Source organism: Marmota flaviventris, chromosome 16, assembly GCF_047511675.1.
Source record: "Marmota flaviventris isolate mMarFla1 chromosome 16, mMarFla1.hap1, whole genome shotgun sequence".
Classification (NCBI taxonomy): domain Eukaryota; kingdom Metazoa; phylum Chordata; class Mammalia; order Rodentia; family Sciuridae; genus Marmota; species Marmota flaviventris.
In genome coordinates, this window is record NC_092513.1 from 49,311,880 (window position 1) to 49,336,179 (window position 24,300).

The 24,300-nt window shown below is 40.1% G+C and overlaps 2 protein-coding genes across 7 annotated transcripts in view; one reads left to right on the forward strand and one right to left on the reverse strand.

The window, feature by feature from the left end:
- Positions 1-18,473, forward strand: part of Esco1 (establishment of sister chromatid cohesion N-acetyltransferase 1) — a 94,878-nt gene extending 76,405 nt beyond the window's left edge. Inside the window, exon 12 of the mRNA XM_027942913.3 lies at positions 18,230-18,473. Coding sequence (XP_027798714.1) covers positions 18,230-18,236 — 7 coding nt within the window. The 3' untranslated portion in view covers positions 18,237-18,473. The remainder of the gene's footprint in view (positions 1-18,229) is intronic.
- The window catches only part of Greb1l (GREB1 like retinoic acid receptor coactivator), a 254,326-nt gene continuing 230,536 nt past the window's right edge, over positions 511-24,300 (reverse strand). For 2 of the 6 annotated variants that reach the window (XM_027942911.2, XM_071602865.1), the window contains 12 exons: positions 22,772-23,340; positions 22,444-22,546; positions 19,925-20,080; positions 19,332-19,471; positions 16,697-16,858; positions 16,364-16,568; positions 10,889-11,054; positions 9,667-9,894; positions 8,721-8,862; positions 7,108-7,308; positions 5,608-5,746; positions 512-4,545 (listed from right to left, as the gene is read on the reverse strand). In XM_027942911.2, the coding sequence (XP_027798712.2) occupies positions 4,382-4,545; positions 5,608-5,746; positions 7,108-7,308; positions 8,721-8,862; positions 9,667-9,894; positions 10,889-11,054; positions 16,364-16,568; positions 16,697-16,858; positions 19,332-19,471; positions 19,925-20,080; positions 22,444-22,546; positions 22,772-23,340 (2,375 nt within the window). In that variant the 3' untranslated portion in view covers positions 512-4,381. Of the gene's footprint in view, positions 4,546-5,607; positions 5,747-7,107; positions 7,309-8,720; positions 8,863-9,666; positions 9,895-10,888; positions 11,055-16,363; positions 16,572-16,696; positions 16,859-19,331; positions 19,472-19,924; positions 20,081-22,443; positions 22,547-22,771; positions 23,341-24,300 lie in introns of all 6 variants that reach the window. The other 4 variants (XM_071602867.1, XM_071602866.1, XM_071602864.1 and 1 more) reach the window with 4 other exon arrangements.

Here is a 24,300-nt window from a genome sequence, read left to right on the forward strand (position 1 = left end):
TAGAGAAGAGTTTCAGAAATCAGAGAATGGACAACACTGCCATACCACAAATGAAGACTGAAGATAGTCCAAGTGACATTAGAATGAGCAATGTCTATGGGATGGTGGAGGAAGGAGTGGCCACAGTGAGTATAGACCAATAACTACAGTCAAACTTCAGGAAAGAGTGATTTTGTAATCACTGATTATATAAAGGTGCCCATAAATTTTTTTGTTAGCTGCCCTCCAATAGTTGTTGGTGCTTTACAAAAGTATCTCACATACAGACATAGCAGCCATGAGATTTGATGAATTATGTCCATATCTGTGTACACATACAATGATTATTTTCTCTAGTAAGAATTATAAAAAGTATTTTACCAGTTCATAATATGTAAGAGTGAATTTGGTGTATCTTAATATATGACTACTGTACAGACAATGAGTACAACAGACTTGTAATGGTATTTTTTTTTTTAAAGAGAGAATTTTAATATTTATTTTTTAGTTTTCGGCAGACACAACATCTTTGTTTGTATGTGGTGCTGAGGATCGAACCCGGGCCGCACGCATGCCAGGCGAGCACGCTACCGCTTGAGCCACATCCCCAGCCCCATTGTAATGGTATTTTAATTGTTCTTACTTACTTGGAGTTGCTCAGCAAGGGAGTCTTATCCCTTTGGATGGAAATATAGCCATATTCCTGACCACCCACACTTCACCTAGGGTTAAGATTTACTGAGTTGATTCCTAGGGTAGTGACTACAGAACTGTCTCTTTCTCATGACCCTTGAGCCTTCTAACAGAAAAAGGGAAGAATTCTGTTTTAAGGCAGTCCTTCACCCCTACCACCCTCCTAGTAAAAATAAAATACATGAGCTACTTATGGAATGAAGTGGTCAGAGAATGACTTACTGGTTGCCTTTTCTTTCTTAGAACTTGTTCCATCTGTTGTCATAGGCCCTGGAGTAGATGCTTTAGTTTAGAACTTGCTAGTTAAGAGTATAGTGAATTTATTATGTGAAAGGCTTTTTCTTTGACCTTACTAACTGTTCCTGAAATCATCTTTGGTGATGACTTTTCCAGTGAGGCCAGGGCTTCAGTTATAGCAGTATTCTCCTAGAGTCAGAGGAAGCTTAAGCGGGGATAAGTTTTCATGTGTGAAGAGAAGCCTGAGAAATGTTTGTTCCCAGGATGTTAGTCCAGGTCTATCTAGGTAGTTGAATGTGAAGATTTGGCCTTGGGTGTGTTTAGTCTTTTCAGGGTGGCTGCTTGGGAATATGCTGTAGAAGGAAAACTGGTAGTTTGTTTCCTGTCAGTCTGCTATCAGGCTTAGAAATATTTATTGTCTCTCCTGAGGTAAATGACAAGGGGCCTTTAACCTAGAAGAGAGTATAATGGGTTCAAGAGTTGATAAAATTAGGCAGTTTAGAAATAAATTGGAAGTTAACAGTATATACCTTGTATCATACTACACAGTTCTAGTAAACCCAACACTGTGTTTCTGAGTAGGACACCAAACTGAGTGTAGTTGCCATCTATAAAAGATGGGGGAGGTAGTGTGAATATTTCTAATTCTTTAATAATTTCTAGGTCTGTCATATATAATTATATGCAACTCTACAAATGGGTCTATAGATACTTTAGGTGTGTGTATGTATTTGAGCTACAGATTTTCATTCAACAAATATTTACTACTTTCTTGGACTATTGTGCCAGAATAGAAGAATCTTTGAGCCATCCATCCTATAATATTGGTATTTCCAAGCTTTTTTGGATGTTGTCAGAGTCTGAGAGCACATTCTGTTTTTTTTTAACATAATAGAAAATTAGTTTAAAGAAAACAAACTATTTTGGGGGGTGGGGAGTGGGAGAGAATTTTAATACATTCACCAAATTAAATGAAAGGACAAGAACATATTGTAGACACAACTTACGACAACTTGAATCATCAACAAAACGTGAGGTAGACTGACTAGTGAAATTCACCAAATTTTGGTTAAAACTTTACAGTAATAATGTAACACAGGTACCCCTTTTTCTAAAAGTCACAAAAAGCATTTGCATAAATTACAGCCAAACCAAATTGACAACTACAATTCTAATATTTAGTTTACATTTAGTATTAACCTGTGTGAAGTGTCATACATACATGCCATAGTTTTTAGCAGGTGTGTAGGTGAGTTATTGTGTGGGCCTAGTGAATCCATTCACTCCACACTAGTGTTTTAAGGGGTGGAAAAGCATAAACTGAACACATACACTAACAAATCATGGTGTCCTGTGCTTGTGCAATTTTCTCCTTAGAGATGACCTAACATTCTCTAAAGAATTAAGAGTGATAAAGTGATTTAAGAGGCTTTCAAAAAAAAAAAAAAAGAAAGAAAAATTAGGCAGGTCAACTTAAATTTCTCCACTATCGAGTTGATGTGTTGGACTTTATTCTGGCATTTCTCTTCCACAGAGTTGAGTAGTAGTTCTGAACTCATAATAATTTGAATTTTTAGAGTGCAGCCCTAACATGGAGTACCTGCATCTAAAGAAACTTAAAAAAACCTTGAGACCATGAAATCATACATAAAACCAGAACAAACACTGAGAGGCCATCTGCCCCAGGTAAAATTAGAACTACTTCAAGTATTTTATTTGCCCTATAGTAAATGTTATTGGAATATTGCACAAACAGTGGGGTTTTTGATATCATCTGCATCAGGCCCTTTCAACAAAACAGGAAAAAGTGAAATACATTCATATCTACACCAAGTTGCTTTAGAACGTACCTCTTTGCTAAAAATTCTGCTATACTAAGTTTTTAAAGCATATATAATAAGGCAGGTCTTCTTTGAAGGACAAAAAGGGGATTAAAAGGAATTGTTCATTTCAAAATACATTTAAAGCATTAAAAGTAGCTATATTAAAACCAAGAGATCTGCAAGCCATTTTCAATCTAATACATTCCATCTTTCCACTAGCTGTAAACTCCTTGTTATCACAAGATAAAACACTATTTGTTCTAAGTAAATGCAGGCTTCGTAGGCCCCTCTCAGTAGTTTCAGGTCACTAGACAGATTCAAGTAACAAAGGCCATTTTAAGTGGGGATAAAGTGATACATGTGGGCAAATCAAAAAATCTCAAAGAGATTGTTTAATGATGAGAACCGGAGTAATATAAGTATAAACTTCAAATAGACTATTCTAGAATATTTCCTAGAATCTGCTCTTCATTAAAATATTTGGTGAGAAATCCTACTGTTTATATTGGTCAGACATCATGTACTGATTTTGAGTCAAAAACTCCTGGCATCTTTTTTACTCCTCACAAATATGTCAGTGGTATAATTAAGTAAAATAGTTCTCTCTTTCCATGGCTCTATTTCCCATTCCAGCACTTTCTGTGTTGTCCGTGTAAGGCAGCTAATATTGTTTGTTTTTTTTTTAAGGAAGCTGTGCTTGAGTTTGGGGGGCGAAACGGGGGGCACGACTGGTTCTACTCCACAGCAGAGCCTCAGCTTGACATTGAGGTTTGCCTAGTGCTAGCTGCTTATTTTCAATCAAAACAGGGTGGGTACAGGTTAACTCCTAAAAGCTGCTTAATTGGCCCAACTGCTTAATCAGGTTCTTAAACGAGATTAATCACTATTCCATATTCTCTTAGACATGGTGTGCTTTAAGACTGGAAACTTTTAAAGAATGGGAAAAGCAAAGGAATTAAGCTAGGAGACTCTTCATAAATGTACACAATGCCTGCTCTGCATTTACTGATTTGTTTGTTCAGTTTAAATAGTAAACTCTTAACTCCTGTGGAAATTTTGCCAAAAGTTTCAATACATAAAAGATTATAAATCTTAAACTAACACTGCACAGAAAAAGACAAAACTACTTCTTTTTTTAAATACAAATAACTTCTACATTCTATCATTTCAGACCCCTGAGTAATACTGTACCAAAGTACAGATCTGAAGAGAAACTGAGGGTTCAGGCCTCAAATGTTAATCTTCAATTATTTCCACACCAATGGTGTATCTCATGTAACACATTCAAGCAAGCTAATGCTGACAGTTTTTCCCCCAATGCAGTATAGTAGAAAAAAACCAATGCAAACTCCATGTTTGTTCTCCAAAGTCTATCCTCCTCAGGCTCCCACAGGCAGACCACATCTTAAGTAATTGCATAATTGCCTACAGTGGAGTTCGCCTGAATGTAGGGTCCTGTAATTAGAACTGAAGGAGAGTGATGCCCCAAAGACTTGGTTAGATTTGGGGAGTTCTTTGGAGAATAGACAAATATGTTGCACTTTGCTCCACAGTGATTGTACTTTAAAGAAAAAAAAAAATCCCTCAATAATTGTTTCTGTCCCACCCCAGCTAGGCATCCCTTTGCAATTTTTGGTCTCTTCCAAAGCTCATACATGACGTCCAGTAAGAAAGTAAAGAGGCTTGTCATCGTTGCTGTTGGCAGTTTGAAACTCATCCCGGAGGCGGAATTGCCACTCGTCCTCTAGCTCTAAGCGGACAATTGTTTGGCGTAAGGAGCTTCTATCTTGGCAGATGACACACAGAGTAGCACCTTTAGGGAAAAGGCAGAAATGTATCTTAGGCTCTTGGATTGAACTAATAACCTTACTATTTCTCTTTGATGTATTCCCAAAACTTCTGAGAACGAAATCTATAGGTAAGTAGCATATCAGGATTGTTCAGGTTTTTATTCTAAGTAGATTTGCAAATTAAAAAGTTGAGATTGTAAAGTGAGAATTCACTGAACTGTAGTAACCAGTGCTATCTGTGTGTCTTGTGTGTCCTCTAGAATAGGGTTTCTCAACCATAGCACTTTTGGACTGGATAATTCTTTGTTTTGGGGGACTAGTCTGTGCTTTTTAAAATGTGAAGCAGCATCCCTGGCTTCTGCCCACCATATGCCAGCAGCATTTCCCAGTGTGGCAACGAAAAAAAAATATCTTCAGACAATATCAAATGTCTTCTGAAAGTCAGATCCCAACTTCCCAGTTTAGAACTACATATGTACACAAATAAGTGGAGTTTTCTTTATTCTTATGCCACACACCGTTTTCTGAACCTTTTTTTTCCACTGACCTCAAAAGCCATCATGCCAGGATTTGTGATGCTTAACCTGCAGTTTGTTCTTAGGTATGCATCGTAGAGTTAAATTTGCCTATTAAAATTATCTTTAGTTTCTGTACCAGAATCATAACTAAGGGTTTATGTCAGAGGATGCAGTTATACACATTTATTGCAGCTGGTGTCTGACCCAAGCAATGTTATGTTCAGATTACTATAAACATGGGTAGACTCATTAACATAAGTTGTTTAACTATTTAATTAAGGAGCATTATGTATTCTTAAATTACTTCCAAAAATTAACAGTGGCAAAACTGTATTTAATGTTGTCACAACTCTGTTCACCTGCATTTAGTCATAAATAACAATGATTTGATGATCTTTTTTCCCCAGTGGCTCTGGTTTAAAATCAAGATAACCAGATAACCAAGTATCCAAATTATTGGCCAAAATCAGTGTTAAAATGCATTAAAGAAAGAAAAAAAAAAAAACCTGAATTTTTTCCTAGTGGGAACCAGTGACATTCATATTCAAGATACTTAATTTGATTTACCTTTTAAAAACTTAAATTTCTTAAGAAGATCAGCACCTACAAAAGAGTCACAGAGGTACAAAAGGAGTCCACTGAAAAACACCCCTTCACAGTTGACATTGCTGGAATGGGGTCTGGAGCTGATGTAGCATATGGCCACCTGAAAGCAACAAGCAGAAATAGCATGGGGATTTCAAAAGCAAGCAAATCACCTGCATTTTAGTTGAATGAGTTAGTGCCTTCCTCTTTTTTTCAGTAAGACAAAGAAGCTGAATTTTTTTCAGTGTTAGGAGTGGTGGTTATTTATGCTATTCATCTCCTTTTTAGTATACCGAGTTTTAACCTGTTTAAAATGTCTCCCATTTTTCATAATAAAGGACTATTGTGACAGAGATTTAATATTAATTTCATTTTAGGAGAAAAACTCCATAAAAAGAATATAAAATTTTAAAAAGGACTATCTTTCATTTTTTAAAAAGTATATTTAGGAAAGAGAATGTTTAGGTTACTTGAGAATAAAAATAATTTTAATTAATTAGCTTTTCATCTAGACAAAATTTTCAGTTGGGTAGGATTTTAAAACAGCATGAGGGCAGGGCTTTTGTATGTCAATGGTGGAGCACTTGCCCAGCATGCACAAGGATCTAGGTTCAATCCCCAGGAGGTGCAGACTGCATGAATTAAAAATTTTAGCTCTATAAAGCTTGCAGATGCAGAATGTATACTTCCCTGTGATTTTTGTGAAGTTATAAAGTAGTTGGGAGTAGAACTGTGGAATGGCTAATGTGTGAGCCAGTCAGCTTGCGTTCACATTCTGGCTTCTCTATTTAGTGGCTGTATGGCACTGGGAAAATGTATTTTGCTACACCTTAGTGTTACTCATGTAAATTACAGTATTGTGGAGTAGATTCATTTATATTGAGAAAAATGTTACCTGATTCATAAGGCATTTGTGAGTTAAATTAATGTAAACCACTTAGCATTCAGTAAATGTTAGTTGCTGTTAGTAGAAGAGTAGTATTGAGGTTATCTAATACTGAGTGCTTTGGACTCTGGGATAGTGGAATTGGAAGACCTGGGGTACACACATAATTTATATAGATAAAACATCAAGAGTATTATTATATCAAATGGTTTTTAAGGTACTTTCTCTGAACATTGCAGTATTATGGAATGGATTCATGTAATTATAATAGTGTCTAATAAATGTCAAGTCAGGTGGGAGCTAGAAATTGCTTCTGCCCAATGTCATTGAGGTAGGTAGGATTCTTTTTTATTTTATTTATTTATTTTTTTGAGGTAGGATTCTTATAGGACATCTGAGCTAAGCTATGATTGGTCACTGGCTCATTCTGTAAAGGTGAAATAGGGATGAGGAGGGACAGTTGCCATTACCTCATATGTGAGCCTTTGCAGAGTACGTTATAGACTTCCTTTTGTCACTATTTAAGTTTTCAAACCAAATTAAATGGGAAAGAAATGGATGTAGGTAAGCACAGTACTAGCCACCCCCACCTTTACCTCCTGTCCAATGTTAAGGTAGCAGTCAATGGCCAGCACAGGACTCTTAAAGTTATGGATGGCTTTGGGGAAGAGTTTATATGCAGCATGCTGAAGGAACTTCTCCAGGAGAAACTGCGCAGGGGCTGCCAGTAACGTGTGTTCACTGTCGGGTGCACAGACATACTGAAGGGGCAAGATGGGAGCTAAACTCTCCGACACCTGAAATCAAGAGCCAAGGTAATCATAGGAAATGTTGTGTCTGTTACTAGATGAAATGTCCAAGGACACATTGTATTGCATCCTAATATTTCCAGATACTATTCCCCCATATTCAAGAGGGTTATGTTACAAGGCCCTCAATCGATGCCTGAAATCCTAGATGGTATCAAATTCTGTGTACACTGTTTTCTTTTATACATAATTACCTGGGATAAAGTTCAATTTAAAAATTAGAGATTAATGGGCTGGGGTTGTGGCTCAGCGATGGAGCACTCGCCTAGCATGTGCAAGGTCCTAGGTTCGATCCTCAGTACCACATAAAAAATAAAGATAATGTGTCTAACTACAACTAAAAAAATATTTTTTTAAAAAAAGAGGTTAACAGCAATAATGCAGTGGGACAGTTCAGTAGTGTACTTACTGTAATAAAGGTTATGTGCTCTCTTGACAATCAAGACATACTAATATTTTCAAGCCATGGTTGACCGTGGGTAACTAAAATTGCAGATAATGGAGCATGACTGCATTATCAATAGCACAGTGACATGCTAAATTCAAATATTATGACAGTCATTTTTGGTGCTGAATTTTTCCCTCTTTTGGAAATAGTATAATAGTATTTAAAATAAGTTATACACAGTAAGAGCAAGCTTGTTGTAAGTAAGCTTTTTTGAAATGTACTACATTTAACAAGTACATTGTACAGTTCAATAGAAAGCCATTTCTAATGCTGCTAGATGCATGTGGTTTGAATCCTATCCCACTGCCCCCTCCGCCCCACAAAAAAGGCCAAGAGGTTTCTAAGATCCACTGGACAGTTCACATGCTGTAAGTGATCAGGTATTAGTAAATCTCTTAGAAAAAAGTAGGCTCATGGAATTCACTCTTTACGTTAAATTCACTCTTTTATTTTGATCTGTATTACTATGTAAAAATAAATCTGGGAAAGGATCAGACTTGCATCTTGATTTAAATTTCTCTCTCATGTTAATTACCTAGGAATACTAAAATGTAAAGTTTGCCATTTTGAAACTAAAACTTTGATGAAAACTTTCTTAAATCTAAAGAAAAATAATTATATTAAATTGTTAAAACTTTTGTTTTGGCTCTAGGTGAATCCCTAGATAACATCAAGAACTCCCTTGGGGGCTGGGGTCATAGCTAACAGTGGTAGAGCACTTGCCTGGCATGTGTGAGGCACTGAGTTCAATCCTCAGCACCATATAAAAATAAATAAAGATATTGTGTCCACTCAGAACTAAAAAACCTAAAAAAAACTTTAAAAAGAAAGAACTCCCTTGGTTTACTTTACTTTCTACTAACGTGGAAAGTGCTTAATGCCAGTATCTAATAACAAATATATCAGAAAGAATTATGTTTATTTTCAACAGAATCAAGCTTGCAAATCTTACCATGATCTTTGGTTTAATGATAAAGTCCCTTTGCCCGCCAACCTGAACATGTTTCTTCATGAGGCTGAAGTTATTAAAGCGACAGATGAGCAGGCCACTACTGTTTGTTCTCAGGTTAAAGTCAACATCTTCACAGAAATACCTAGATCATAATCACAATGATAGGTAGATTTCTTTGCTTGTCACATCGTCACCCATGCCAACTATACACAGAGAAATTATGGCAGATGTTAGGGAGAGCGCAAAACAATTGTCCTTGCCCTTATGGAGCTGGTCCTCATAGCACTGACCCATGAAAACTCCTAATTTGAGCATCACAGCCATTGGAGGAGGAAATGAAATTATTTTTGTTAAATATGCTACAGGGTTTTAGGTATTCCTGTGCAGAAGCAGTAGTTTATATTTTGTATACTCTGGCTTCAAACAAGACAAAGCATCTGCCAAATTGAAAACAAGGAAGTGGAAGCAGTAGTTAAATTCTAATGGCTACAATGTCAAGGGTTGACATGGGAGGGGCTTTATGGTTCCTAGCAGTTTTCTTTGTCTTTCTCTGATTTTCCAGGAATATGGACATAATTTATTCAGGAGGCAAGGCCAGGGCTAGCCTGCCTTATACTCATCTGCTACCTTTTCCTTATAGGATCCAGATCTCTGGGTTTTACTAACATTTTTGGGAAGCAATTTTCTTGTGAGTTCTGAGGATAAGGATTTTAGTCTTACAAACAGTTTTTGTGCCTATTTTAGTTCTCGTTGGATAATAACATGGCTAAAGTATGTTTTCTAAGTATTTTGCACTCTAACATCTAAGGATCTAGGTAGTTCAAAGGGTGATGAAGGGGCTTACAATCCAAGACAGATGAAGGAATAAAAACATTGCTGAGGCTGGAACTGGGCATAAACAATCATTAGATGCTAAGAGTACTTGCATCCATGAGGCCTGACCTACCTGTTGAAGTCATACTGCACATTCTGAGTCAAGTCTATGTTGAGAAGAATGAAATCATGCACATGGCACCTAGAGAATGGGGCCTTGAGACTCTGAGAAGTCAGCTTGCTGCTCCATTTCTGTATACCCAGGATTGCGTAGTGGATGATTTTTGGTGTGGCTTCAATATGCTGCAAGACACTCTTCAAGGACACATTCTTACTGGACACTCCTGCTTCCATGGACTGGCTATAAAATGTTAGTTTATATAAAATGTCAATAAATTTATTACTGAAGAGAGGACCATTTATGAAGGACCAACACTGCTGTGCAATAATAATACTGTAATGGTCATAATGAGCTAACTTGCTTTGTATTAGCCTAGAATAGAGAACAGTGTTTAAGCTCAGTGTTGACACTGCCTGTCACTAGGAAGTTGTAGAGCCTGTCTTTTAGGGGCCAGGATTTATCACATGAAGACGGGAAGGAATCCAGCTATGTTTGAAAGTAAATGAACAGTAGTTACCAAAGAAAGCCAGAAGTTAAAAGCATGAAAGTATGCTCTGGTAATAGAGGAACATGTGAAAAATTCATTGGTTTCACATCCACAATGGAAACAAGGACTGAAAAATCACAGTTCTTGAGCTGGAAAGGACGTAGAGGTCATCTGGCACAATATTTTGAGTGGGGACACCACTGAACTCATAGGGTTATTTATTGTGTAGGATTTTAGAATGTTTAGCATTCCCTGGTCCTTATGAACCCCCAACGACTGCCTCCTAACATCATGACATCCTCAAATGCCCCATAGGAGGGCAGCAGTGTTCTTGGACAACAACAACAACTGATTTTGGCCCTGCCATAATTTTACAGGTGAAGGACTTGAGAGATTCAATGACTTTTCTTCTTCACCCACATCGTTGAGAAATAGCTGGGACTATAAAAGCAGTTCTCCTGATACAGAAGCCAGCAGTGTTTCTAGATAAATGATAAGTTTTTAACAGATTGATAGTTGACCAACACTGTGATGCAGAAATAGTCTAGGAATTTAATGGCATACTGAATGTCTAAATAAAAAAAATCCTTTAAGTCATCTCAAAATGTACTCGTGAGGGTGTTGACCTTGCTCTCTGGAAAGCTCTAACTCTGTTTTTTAATCTATATGTAACTGCAGCCAAGAAAAATTATCTTCTTTGTTAGCATTGTGTTGTACTCCCCTAGAACTGCTTGGAAGAATCACTACCTGGTCTGCTCCTGAACACTGTGAATGTTCCATAGGACACACGAATCATCCATCACAACGATGAAAGGCCAGACACACTGGCGTTTAACTCCCAGCTCCTCCAGGCGGTTCCTCTCCAGTTCTAGGTTGTGATATGACAGCTCCTTAATGAGGAATCTAGCAGCACCTGGAAGGCAGCATAACCAATGTATACACACCCTTCACTGAAGCCCCTCCAGCACTTCCCCATTCTTCACATGCACCTGGCAGAGCCACCCAAATGCTCAGAGCAGTGGTTCTCTTTAAGAGTCATTAGGGAAGTCAGTTTCAAATGTAGATTCCTAAGACCCATCTCTGCAGATGTGCTTAAATTTGGTAAAGGATCAGAGACCAGAGATAATCTTTGAAGATGCATGAACTATACTTTGAGGAGTATTGAGGAATCCAGTTTCCCTGGGATGCTTTTTAATTAGTTCCTCATAGAATGTTAGGCTTAGAAGTATCCACTCATATGTCCTGCACTAGGGAGTAGCCAGGGCTGTGACTAATGGCAGTGCTACTTGCATTGATGAGTCTTTTGCTTTAGATACCTTTAGGGAGTTGCCAGCAGCGTCTCTCTGAAGACGACTCTGGAATTTTGTACCCTTCCCTTAGATGTACTTTTTGCAAGAGGTAGTATGGTATAATAAAGAAACAGATTAGAGTCAAGCTCTTGCTTTGATTCCACCATGTTCTAGCCTGTGACACTGAACAAGTTAATTCCACTCAATCTTGGCTTCCCTTTCTGGAACAGGTAACAATGACAAGATAGTGTCTAGCAAACAGTAAGTATTCAGTATTAGCAATTATTTAAAATGGTGATCATCAGGAAATAGCCAAACTTAAGCCACCTTAAAATGAAAATGTGATAATAAAACAAAAGAACGTTATTCAACTGATGGAGGAACCCAGGACAGTTTGGATAATAATTGGAATTTGGGAAAGCCTACTAAGAGCATGTGTGTAATAGTTAGCATTCTAAACACAGAGCCATATACAAAAAGCCCATTAGTAACAACATTGTAGTGAAAGACTAAAGATCTTTGCTCCAAGATCAGGAACAAGGATGCCTACTTTCACCACTTATGTTTTTTTTTTCCCCCCAGAGCAGTTTACTACTTCCTTATACGCATAGCTAATTTTTACAGTGTTACTTAACAAAAGATTGGCATTTACATCAAAAAAGATGTTGGTTTTATTCGTTCCTGTTTATGCCATGCAATCTTTCAATGAATTCCAATGCTGTAAGAAAAATGCTTACTTCTTAGTTTTATACATAACAATGATGAGAACAGACTGATCTTTTCTCCTGAAAATTTCTTGATAAATGCTACTTAACCTAAGATTATGAAAAGGAATCTTTTTTGAGATTTAAATGCAAATCCTTAAAAATTTTACCACTTTTATTTAAACATAGTATGGAAGTCCTGGCCAGAACAATTAGGCCAGAAAAAGAAAAGTTATTCAAATTGGAGATGAATAAAAACCACCTCCCAGAAAACATATATGAAGAAAATACTTAAAATTCCACAGAAAACCCTGTTAGACCAATAAGCAATCCAAATCCGTTACATTTCTGCACACCAGAAATAACCAGTCTGAAGGTCATGGTATGATTATCTGACTGTATACCAAAAATTGCATGAGTGCTGTGCAATTGAAAGCCACCAAGGCTTGCCACTGCTGCCGGGACTTGCAGGGTGCCCGTGAAGGAGTTAACTGACACTCCAGGGGCCATTACCTCTCAGCAACAAAGAGAACATGTCACCACCTATTAAGTTTGTACAAGAGTTGGGTGGGATGAAGCCTGGGTGGACAGGAGCCAAAGCCTGAGGAATTCTAATATTTTCAACATTTTTTATTTCACTGTATTGTCTTCTGAGTTGACTGTGGTCAGATACCTGCCCCCCCATTATTTGATATTGATATCCAGTTTTATGTTTTTAAAATGTTTATTTGGATTTATTCTTGATTTTTTTTTTTTTCTAATTTTTTACTCTGTCCTTTTGGGAGAGACTCAGAATTTATGAGTATGAAGTTTGAATCCTGAATCTTTGAGCCTTGATATCCTTTCTTCTGCTTGATCTAGTCTAATGGTGACACTTGATTACATTTGAATTACTAGTTTTTGTTTTTTTTATTTCTAAGGTTTCTATTTGGTTCTTTTTCAGAGTATCGAAGTATTCTTTCACTTCCTGTTTTTTTTCTTCCCTTTATTCTTCTTTTAATTCATTGACTGCTTTGATCATCAGCTTTTAAAATTCTTTGTCCAGCACTTCATCTTCAATATCTCTGGGTTCAATTACTGGGAAGTTAAAAACTTTTGGAAGGATCTTATTACCTTGTTTTCTGTGTTTCTTTGTTGAGATTTGTGTATCTGCTGGGTTTGATACCTCTTCAACTGTAGAAGTATTTTAGTGAGCTGCTTTCTCTTTGCTTTGTGCCCTGGGCTGCTGGTGTATCTCAGCATCAAAGCCCACCATGGGTTCAGAGTGATATGACCAGTTCCCAACACCATTTTGAGAGGAGATGATAATCACTAGACATTTGCAAGCAGACCATATACTAACAAGGTTTATAAGGCATTGAAATGTTCTCTCCAACTCCACTAATTTAAAAATAGAAAAGAAGACAAATACTCTAGTCAGAAAATTTTGGTATTAAAGGAAATAAAATAGACACTAAATCATAAAGGGTATGAAAATAATAAGGAAAGAAATGGGGGAAACGAAAGATACAAAAGAAAAAGTGAGGAGAAAGGGAAAAAAAGGAGAAAGTAAAAAATTATTAAAAAAAAAAATCAAAAATAAATCCATTTTGTTAAAATGGCCATATTACTAAAAGGGATCCACAGATTCAATGCAATCCCCAACAAAATTCCAATGACATTCTTCATAAAACTAGGAGGAAAATCCTAAAATTCATATAGAAGAACAAAAGGCCCAGAATAGATAAAGCAGTTCTGAGCAAAAGAAGTAATGCTGGAGATACCACAGTACCCCATTTCAGATTATATTACTTTCAGAGCCATAGTAACAAAAGCAGAATGGTACTGGCATCAAAATAGATACGTAGACCAATGGAACAGAAGACAACAGACAATTCCACACACCTAACAGTCACCGATTCTTGACAAAGATGCTACAAATGTTTATTAAAGACAACCTTTTCAAATAAATTGTGGCAGGAAAACTGGATATCTATATGTAGAAAAATGAAACTAGACCACTGTAAATGCACAAAAGTCATCTCAAATGGATTCAAAACCTAGGTGTAAGAACAAAAATTTTACAAGCCAAAGTGGCAGGTTTCATTGGTGTAGGCGATGATTTTTTTAGATAGGATCCCAAAGGTACAGAAGACAAAAGTAAACCTCACTACAGTTGGAATGACTGGTATCAAAAAGACAAGATGCCGCAGGATGCAGAGAATGAGGAAATCTTATACACTATTTTTGGGAAATGTAAACTCATACGGCCATTTTGAAAAACAGCACAGAGATTCCTTTAAAAACTAAAAACTTCTAAATGATCCTGCAATCCCAATATTGGTATGAAATCATATCAAAGAGATATCTGCACTCCCATGTTTATTATAGCACTATTTACCACAGCTAAGATATAAAATCAACCTAGATGCCCATCAGTGGACGAATGGATAAAGTAAGTGTGGTATATGTACACACAATGGAAGATTATTCCACCATAAAAAAGAACGAAGTTGCCATTTGCAGAAACATGGGAAGAACTGGAGAGTGTTATGGGAGGTGAAATAAGCCACAGAAAGAGAAATACCCATGTTCTTACTCTTATGAAAACTAAAAAGCTGATCTCTTAGAAGAATGGAGTGCAGTTTGCTTGCTAGAGATTGGGAAGTGTAGCCAGGAGGAAGGGATGGGGAAAAGCCCAATGAAGAGCACAAACACATGGAAAAGAGGGATTAGTTCTGGTTTTCTGTATAGCACAGAAGGTTAATTTGGCTATAGCAAATTATGATTTATTTCAAAATGATAAGAAAACAGCACTAAATGTCCCCATCACATAAAAAGGATCAACATTTGAAAAGACTGAAGTCCTTATTACCCTGATTTGGTTTATTATACATTATATGCATATTGAAGTACCATAATCCATAAAAAATGTACAAATATGTCTCAAAAAATTAGAAATTTTGTACTAATTTTAAAACTTGTATAAAACCATTTTTGTCAAAACTGTGGGAGTGACATACAGACACAGAAAGCCCAGAAACAAACCCTCTCATATATAGTTAAATGATTGTCAACAATGATGTCAAAGCCATTAAATGAGGGAAGGACCGTTTCATCATCAGTTGGTGTTGGCAGAACTGGATATCTATATGCCAAGAAATGAACTTACTTCCTTTACACTATATACAAGAATTAATTAAACTGGATCACAGACCTAGACATAAAAGCTAGAACTGTAAAACATTTTGAAGAAAATACAGGGGAAGTCTTTATGATATTGAATTAGGCAGTGATCTGTGGCAAAAACAGAAAAACTGGACTTCTTTAAGAACTTTTATGTATTAAAGAACACAACACAGTGAAAAGGCTATACATGGAATGGGTGTAATATCTGTAATAACATCTGATAAGGAGTTAATATCCACAATATGTAAAGAATCCCTATGATCTCAACAATAAAATGATTCATGGGCAAAAGACTTTGCGGAGCATTTTTCTAAAGACATACAGTCAAAAAGCACATGAAAAGATAACATTCCTAATCATTAGGGAAATGGAGATAAATCACAATGAAATATTCAGACACCCATAGAAGTTGATGGAAATAATGAGAACTGCAGTGTCTGAAGTGTACAGAATCGTATGGTTCCAAAACAACACATTCAGTGAGAGGTTTCCCATCTATGTAAGGAAAATGAAGTGTTTTTGGTATCTCCATTACCTCCCCACAGCTCTGCTTTATATTCTGCAACCATTGCCCCTTTGAGAAATTAATTCATTATTTCTAAACTCCCTGGGGAAAAGCAGAAAAGACTCCTTCCAAGCAGGAATGATTCTTCCAATTCCCTGGACGGGTTGCCGTCTGCTAGCACTTGGTATGTGCTCCTAGGAGGACAGTGAGTCAGGGACTCTTAAGAACAGGTGAAACACTACCTCCCCTCAAATAATCTTTCTTTTCAGGGTTACATTCTGGCCTCAAAGGACTAAGTTCCTGGGAAGAATCTTAAACCCTTCCCAGGGTGCTCAATATTACAGTGACTTCCTTAGTTACTAGTCCTTGGAAGTTAAAATTTCTGCAAAACTACAGAAAAGGTAGTAAGGGGCATAGAGAAATGCAAAGCGTCAAAAGACTTCTGGCCAGGAGAGCAGGACACCGTCCAGAGGCAGAGAAACCTTTGGAAGTTTTATGGCAGGGGAATGGAGCTCAGTTTGCTTAGCCCTTCTCCCCATCCCAGGGGGCCCCTTACCCACGCCTGCATTGTTGAACATGCCAGGAAGCACCAGCATGATGTGGTTGGGCCAGTACTTGCGGTACAGCGGCATCTCATATTCTTTGACCACTAGAAGGTGAAGGTGGCTGATGCCCTCCATGGCGTGGAAAAGGTTTAGGAGTCCATGCTCATGGCGACCACTGGAAGGAGTGAAAATAGGGCTCTTGACTGCATTCAAATTCTGCTGAAAAGGAAAAGTAAAACCAAAAAGTAAGACCAAAAAGGGAAAGTAAAACCCTCAGATATGAGCAGCTTGGAGAACCTGATCTAGTGCCGGGTGTCTGGCAACCATCTAGACCTCTCACCCACCTTGTCTGAAACCAGAGGCAGCCGCATGCTCTCCAGGTGTTTGCCCTGCTTGCTGAAGACAAAATGACTCTCTTTGGATTTGGGGATGATGAAATACAGCTGAACTTCTTCTCCCAACATAGAGGAAGAAAATGTGAATGCATGAAGGGTGGAGTCAGACATCTACATTTGAAAAGAAGAAAGGGAATGTAAGCTCAGGGTTTCCAGACTTCCTGGTCCCTCCTTGGCCTTGTTATTAAGAGGCAAACTGACATCTACAAGTGTCACCAGATCTTCAGGCTGAGGGTAGCAACATTTACAAGGGTGGGAAGCTTCAACACACAGTAGCTTCCACTGACATGAGAGCTAGGCATCTTGCCCTGTGTGGCCTCTCCATGGATGAAGGACTTGTTGCCGCCACTGTCTTTTCATTCTTCATGCTCTTAGGGCTCAATTGCTCAGTCTTAGGCAGAGATCAGACCTCCCTCTGGTGTGTTCTGCTATGTGCACATTCCCAAAGGCCCCCAGTTACAGGGGGAAACACTAATGCTCTGTGAGCCAGGGTTGAATGAACTGAATTTGAGCTTTCTAAACAAAGTAGAACTGACACCACTGAATTGGCTTCTGTGGCTCCATCTTTCCTGGCTGCACTGGAAGCTGTAAAGACACAGTCATTTAGTCCCAAATTCTGGCTTTAGGGAAGGACCATTTACTCATCCTAGCCAAGTTGCTGGGAAGTTCACGTGCTCTCAGTAGCCCATCTCTGAATAATTATATAATAGGTTTTTACATGCTTTTACAAAATGCAGACAATATTTGGCTTAATGAAAGATAACATCAGTTATTCCTCAGTAACCAGAATCCAGAATGGTTTCTCAATAGTTTTAACCCAAATATTACATTTCTTAGAAAAAACAATATTATGGTTCTTCCTTTAAATTCAAGTTTATTCTGGGGCTGGGGATGTGGCTCAAGCACACCAGGCATGCGTGCGGCCCGGGTTCGATCCTCAGCACCACATACAAACAAAGATGTTGTGACCACCAAAAACTAAAAAAATAAATATTAAAATTCTCTCTCAAAAAAAAAAAAAATTCTAGTTTATTCTGCTTCACAGATGTGGAAATATATTACTTATTACTGTAGTCATACAGAAACTTTATATATGAAAAAGCTGGGCATAGGGTGCATGCCTGTAATCCCAGTAACTCTGGAGGCTGAGACAGGAGGATCGCAAGATTAAGACCCGCTTCAGCAATTTAGCTAAACCCTCAGCAACTTAGTGAGGCCCTGTCTCAAAATAAACAGGGCTGGGGGTGTAGCTCAATGGGTTAGATCCCCAGTACCAAAAAATAAATAAACCTTTATGAAAAGGGATTTTAAAATTTTTCTAAAAACTTATGGTTTATAGATCAGAGGACTTGCATATTCTGTATTCTGTAAAGCATTAAAGCTGATTTCAAAGTAGCCCACCAAGCAAGCAAATAGTGTACAAAAGGTGATCTGTATTCCAGTTTTTCAATGTGTCCTTTCCAGTGTCCATTTGTATTTCAGGATGTGATGCAGGGGAGGGGTGAGGACCTGGTCCTGAGGAGCAGAAACAGGTTGGGGGATCCACTCAGCATGGCCTCAAAGAAGCAAGAGTTGTTTCTAGGTGCTCAGTGCCAACTCATTAAAATCAAGAAGAGTACAATCAGAGAAGTGAAAAATTGTGCTCCATTTGTGTACAATGAATCAAAGAACATTCTGCTGTCATGTATAACTGATCAGAACAAAAAAAAATATATAAAGAGATTTATTTCTGAAGCCTTAAGTGTTTTATTTTATCAACTCCAAATTGTATACTGATCCACAGTCCTATAGACAACTCTCTACTGGATTTTCTGACTTTCATGCCTAGTAGACATAATAAATTCCAAATAATCCGAAAAATAAATAATAAGTAAATAAATAAATAAATAAATAAAATCAAGAAGATAAATTTGCAGAAAGCAGCATGGACAGGCTCTAGGTTTTACTGTCATTTGCTACCATTCCCTTCTCTTGTGTTTAAAGATGCACTAGCCAAAAATACTGTGCTGGGGGTGTAGCTCAGTGAGTGCTTAAGCATTCACGTGATCGTCTGGGTTCAATCCACAGCACACACACAAAAAAAGCCAAATGCTAAGGGATAATGGCTCACTTTCTGTGTTTCTTTCACTGCATGAAACATTGACTCCACTGGTCAAAATCATCCCAAGAAGTAATATGTGCCTAGATTGGTGAAAAATCAGACTTGTTAGGACACACCATATGGACTCCTGCCATTTTAGTCAACAACCCAAGGCGGGGCGGGGCGGTGGCTTTTACTGAGCATACTGTAATATCTAGTTTTTTTCAGAATCACAGATAAGCATCTCAGCTTTTTAACCTAAACATGACACATGAAGTAACTTAAGCCCCTAAAACTAAGCTGCTTACCCTCCCACAATCCCTGTAAGTCCAAAGCTCATCTAATCATTGCTTCATGCATTTTTCTCACCAATGAGTAGCTGTTTCTCATAAATAAGCTATACTTTATCTAGGGGCTTATGTTATATCCCTCCGCCCCTATCCTTACACGCAAATCCCTATTGGTAACAGAGATGTAAGGCAGGGGCAAAGGTGAGAGCTGCACCTGGGAGGCAGAGGTGAAGTCCATATACTGGTGGCACTGCTCACAGTGGTGAAAGGTGTTGTAGGCAGCATATTTGGTCAGCATCATGGATACAGTTTCTCGTTTCCGGGGCGCCTCAATTTTGCATTCCTTTATTACTTCTGTGTATAAAAGGGGTAGAAAACCATCATTCCATAATATGTGTGTAAATCCCCTGTACCTGGGGGAAAAAAACATCCTCTATTTTCCAAAAGGATTTTTTTCCAAGAATTTTATAATTTATGCCCTGAGAGGAATGTATGAAAATCAAATGATGGGCTAGGGTTGTGGCTCAGTGGTAGAGCGCTTGCCTAGCACGGGCAAGGCCCTGGGTTCAATCCTCGGCACCACATAAAAATAAATAAAGGTATTGTATCCAACTACAATTAAAAAAATAAATAAATACTTAAAAAAAAAGAAAATCAAAAGATGATGTGTGTAAATAAGAAAGAGAAGAGAAAACTGGGAGAATTATTTAAACTGTTCCGAAAGATTGAACTGCCCCAGGCCTCGTGTCCTGATTTTCTGGTATCCTTGGATTTGCAGGAGGTAAGCCTGGCTGCACTTGCACTGACCTTGTTTGATCCCTGCCAGCTTTTCCGTATACACCAGGCTCATCAGACTGTACTTGGGATCATGCACACTGACGTCAAAAGGCATTTTACTGAAGCTCTCGATGTCAGGCCAGGGCTCTCCTTCTGACTGGCTCACTTCACTGCTTTCACTGTGATCTAGGACAAGAAGGAAGTGTGCAGAACAGGCAGATTAACCTACCTCCCTCTCTCCCTCCCTCCCTCCACAGTGTCAGGAAGAGGTTTTCTGAAGCATAAAGCCCAGATGGGTAAACAAAGCATTTCTGAAAAAATGAGCCCCATTATCCCAGGACAGAAAAAGCCATAATTATTCCTTCAAGCAAGGAGTGTTCACCCCTACACTAGTCTCTATAGATCCAGTTCAGAAACTCTTGTATCCATTAGATCAACTGAATTTCCCACCAAAACACACACACACACACACACACACACACACACACACACACCAAAAAAAAAAAAAAAAAAACTTGTTTATTTGGATGATTTAAATTCTTAAAAGAGTTTTAGTTATGGGGTTTTAAGATATTGACACCCAAGAGACTTCAAGATGAGAGTGCCAGTGTCTGCTGTACATTAAAATTACCTGGAAGCTCATGAAACCCCACTCTCAGGCCCCACCCACCACAAGAGTAAAGGCAGGATCTCTTTTGTTACCCAGGTACCCACCATGCTGCCAGAGCTCCTTAGATCATTCCATTGTGTGGTCAAGGTTAGGCTGGGGCTTGAATACTGCTTTACACCTATAAGAACCAAACTTAACCCCTCCAAGTGCCTGAGTTCTTATAGCTTTAGGGATGGTTTCTTGGAATGGCAGGCAGAGTGGGTGTCTAGTAGATGATGCTATTGGTAAAATATGTAAGATCAAAAAGCAGCCTAAGCCAGGTATGGTGCATGCCTGAAATCCCAGCAACTCAGGAGGCTAAGGTCAACCTCACCAACTTTGTAAGACCCTGTCTCAAAAAATTAAAAAAGGGCTAAGGATGTGGCTCAGTGTTTAAGCACCTCTGGGTTCAATCCCTAGTATCCTACCTCCCCCACCCCGCAAAAAGAAAAGTAGCTTAAAGAGGGAATGAAAGAAATACACTTTGGTGGAAAATGAAGCCTAAAAGACTGGAAGTGCTGCCGTTATTATTTTAGCACAAACAAGTACTTTTATGCCTTGAGTTGAATTTTGTATTTTATTTAAAATTTCAAGTTTTATTCTAGTTTAAGGAAGTGTCACTGTGCCTCTCCATAGCACCACTGTGTTAACCTGCACTAGAGTGAGTGCGAAGAAAGCCCAGGCTCTTCCATCAGACCGGCTGGGATGGACAACCACAGCCTCAGGAGCAGAGGAAGATTTGAGACCTCTCTTGTACAATCTGAGGATAAAAATCAAAGGCATCGCTTCCTTGTGCTGTCAGGGAGCCTGGTGGGAGAGCTGGCAGGAACAACAGGGCCCTGGCTCCCAAAGGCTTGTCTTTTTGGTCCCAGCCCCTTTCCAAGGCTTGGGGTGTTTTGAGGCCACCCTGAAGCTCTCCTTCTCCTCTGTGGTGGGCCCCGGGGGATTTGATGCAGCTTAGCTGGGGACACAAAGAGATGTGGGTGGGGGAGATTGTATGTGTGTCTCTGAAATCATAGATGTGGATTAGTGAGGAATGGGTACAGGGCTAAAGCCATAACAAAATGATTAAACGTGGCTGATTTTTATCTATTTGTATCTGCATTAGTCTTGGGGCTGTTCATAGAACAGGCCCAACTATTTTAAGAAAAACAAGTGAGATAAGCTCTCCAAGAACTGATTTGATAGAAGATGTCAAGGGCAGTCCTCGTCTCTGAGGGACTCAGAAGAACTTCTGCCAGGCCCCCTCTGCTGCCTCCCACAACTTCTGTCAGCATGAAAGGTTTATGGTTTGATGCCAAGGATCTAACCCAGAGCCTGCAGCACACTAGGCAAGGGGTCCACAGCGGAGCTACACCCCTAGCCCTCAGGAGATCTTTATTGGCACACTGGACCCCACAGCCCTGCAAGCCCCTCCATCGTCTCTTGTTGCAGAGGGGAAGCGGTAGCATAGGTGTTCGGTTCTACACTCAGGAAGTTTTCATTTCCTTATAGTAATCCTCCACCTTCACACACAACCTGAGGTTAAAATATAAGATACACTCTGGCTAACCAACAAAGGACTGGAATTAAAAATATAAATGTTCCCTGGATCCTTACAAAATTGAACACTACAAGTTGGGATTTTATGAGTTTGGCCATCTAGGAATTAAGGTGCCTAACAAGCCTTTATCAAATGCCTGTTGCCCTGTACTTGCTGGACACTGGAGAGAGGGAGGTCCTCCTGACCTCCTGGAACTGATAGAGGGCAGTCTTACTCACAATTATTTACCTGTCTTCAACCTTGGTAACCTTTGTCAGGGCAGGGCAAGTTTGGTATTATAGAAACCCCAGAAAGCAAAAGCAAGCTCCCTGCACTTGGTGTCTAATGCGTTTGTGTCCCGCCCGGCTCAGGACTCACCAGTATTGATCTCCTCCTCATCGTACACATCCACCTCCAGGAGCCGGATGAGCATGCGGAAGAGGATCCTAAGGAACTGTAAATAGGAGCCAGTCTTTCCCACCTGATGGAAATAGTTTTAATTGGGGAAGGGCGGGGGAGGGGAAGAGAAGGAAGGGAAGGAGAAAAGAGATTTCACACCTTGGCGCCTCACTCCGGGGGGCCTGAAGGAGGTCTTTCCTCGAGGCCTGCCACCCCCACCCACCCCAAGGAGGTCCCCTGGTTCCTCTCCACATGCAAGATGTGCCAGCCCTAGCCTAGGACAGGGCTCAGCCTGGCCTGTCCCTACCTGGGGGGGCCCAGTGAGCAGCAGCCGCCGGGGGTGGAAGGTCCGGGCACCCGAGGCTGGGTCGGGCTGGTTGCTGAAGTCGGCATGGTGCTGCCGAGCCGAGGTCCACTGCCGGTAGTAGAGGGACTGCTCCTCGCTGCTCATGTCCTTGTGCAGGAATGGCCGCAGGGAGCTGACCCAGGCCACATCAGCATGGGGCAGCAGAGACGAGGAGGAGGGCAGCTTGCCACCCTTCTGGGAGCCCAAGAGGCTGTAGGCTGCTTTGGATAAGATCACAATTGGGGGCAGGGTGGCGTGTAGGCCCCTACAGCCTCTGGGAGGTTGCCCTGGCCATGCAAGGCTCCTGGGTCCCGAGGACGACGACGACGGCTTAGAGGTGGTACTGCTGGCCATTGGAGGGCCCAGGGAGTCACACTCCTGCTTCAGGGGGTCCCCAGCTCCAGTTGTGCTGGCCGAGACACCTTCGTCCACCCCCACACTGGTGGCTGGGCTCTGGAAGCTGGGGGTCAGGGACTGCTTCTGGGATTTGTCTGTGCTGGAGGAACTGACCCCATTCTCCATGATGGAACCTGAAAGACGACGGACAGAACCTTCCCTACACCCACTCATCACTGTTGCCGAGGGAGAGGGCAAAGGCCCTCAAAGCAGCTGGATCCTGGCCCAGCTCTGTGGGCTGCAGACTCTGTGCTAAATCTTCCCTTTGCCTGAGTCTCCACACCGCTCCAGCCTGCTCCCTTGCTTTGCCTTTTTTATGGGTTTGGCCAATGGGAGACACCAGCAAGAAGTTGGTTCTCACTTTCTTCCTGTGTGGTCACCCTGGGTGGCCTTTCTTTCTTGGGTCTCAGTAACTGCTCCTTCCTGCCTTCCTTCAAGCCTGATGGTGGACAGGGCTCCCAGGTTAACTTTCCATGCACAATGTCACCTGTTGCTCCCTTTCAAAATTGTGCCCACGGGGAATCAGTCCCATTATTAAACTCTTCTCCAACCCACTCATTCAGTATGACACGGGATCCCTCCAGGACCCTGGTAGATACAGACAGGCACCAGATTCAAGTTCCCTACAGTGGCAGTGGCTGCCTTGAGGTGGGGTTTAGGGCTCCAGGCCTCTCACATGGCTGGCTGTGGCTAAGCTCCCTAGGGTGGGGATGTCCCCGTGCAAAAGAGGATGGAAGGCATTCTTACTCAGTACCAGGTGTTGTACGTCCCCAGGGCTATTCCTCCACATTTGGCCAATTAACTTTGAGTATGTTGTTTCCCCCCCAACAGGTCAGCCTGTTTGATTGAGACAATACAAGCTCCTTATACTCCGGCTAAAGGTTCTTTCAGCTCAGGCTGGTGCTGTGCAGGCATGTAGGTCTAATCCCAGCCTTGCAAGATCCAGACCTGAGCGGTCCTGAGCTGGTGGCTATTAAAACCAAGTCACTCACTGCTCCTCTGAGTTTTACAACTCCCTCAGCCCTGTCACCCGCAGAGGGAGCCCACCAGCGGGGTTCCAGATGCCCATGTTGTGAGCAGGAAAACTAACGTGG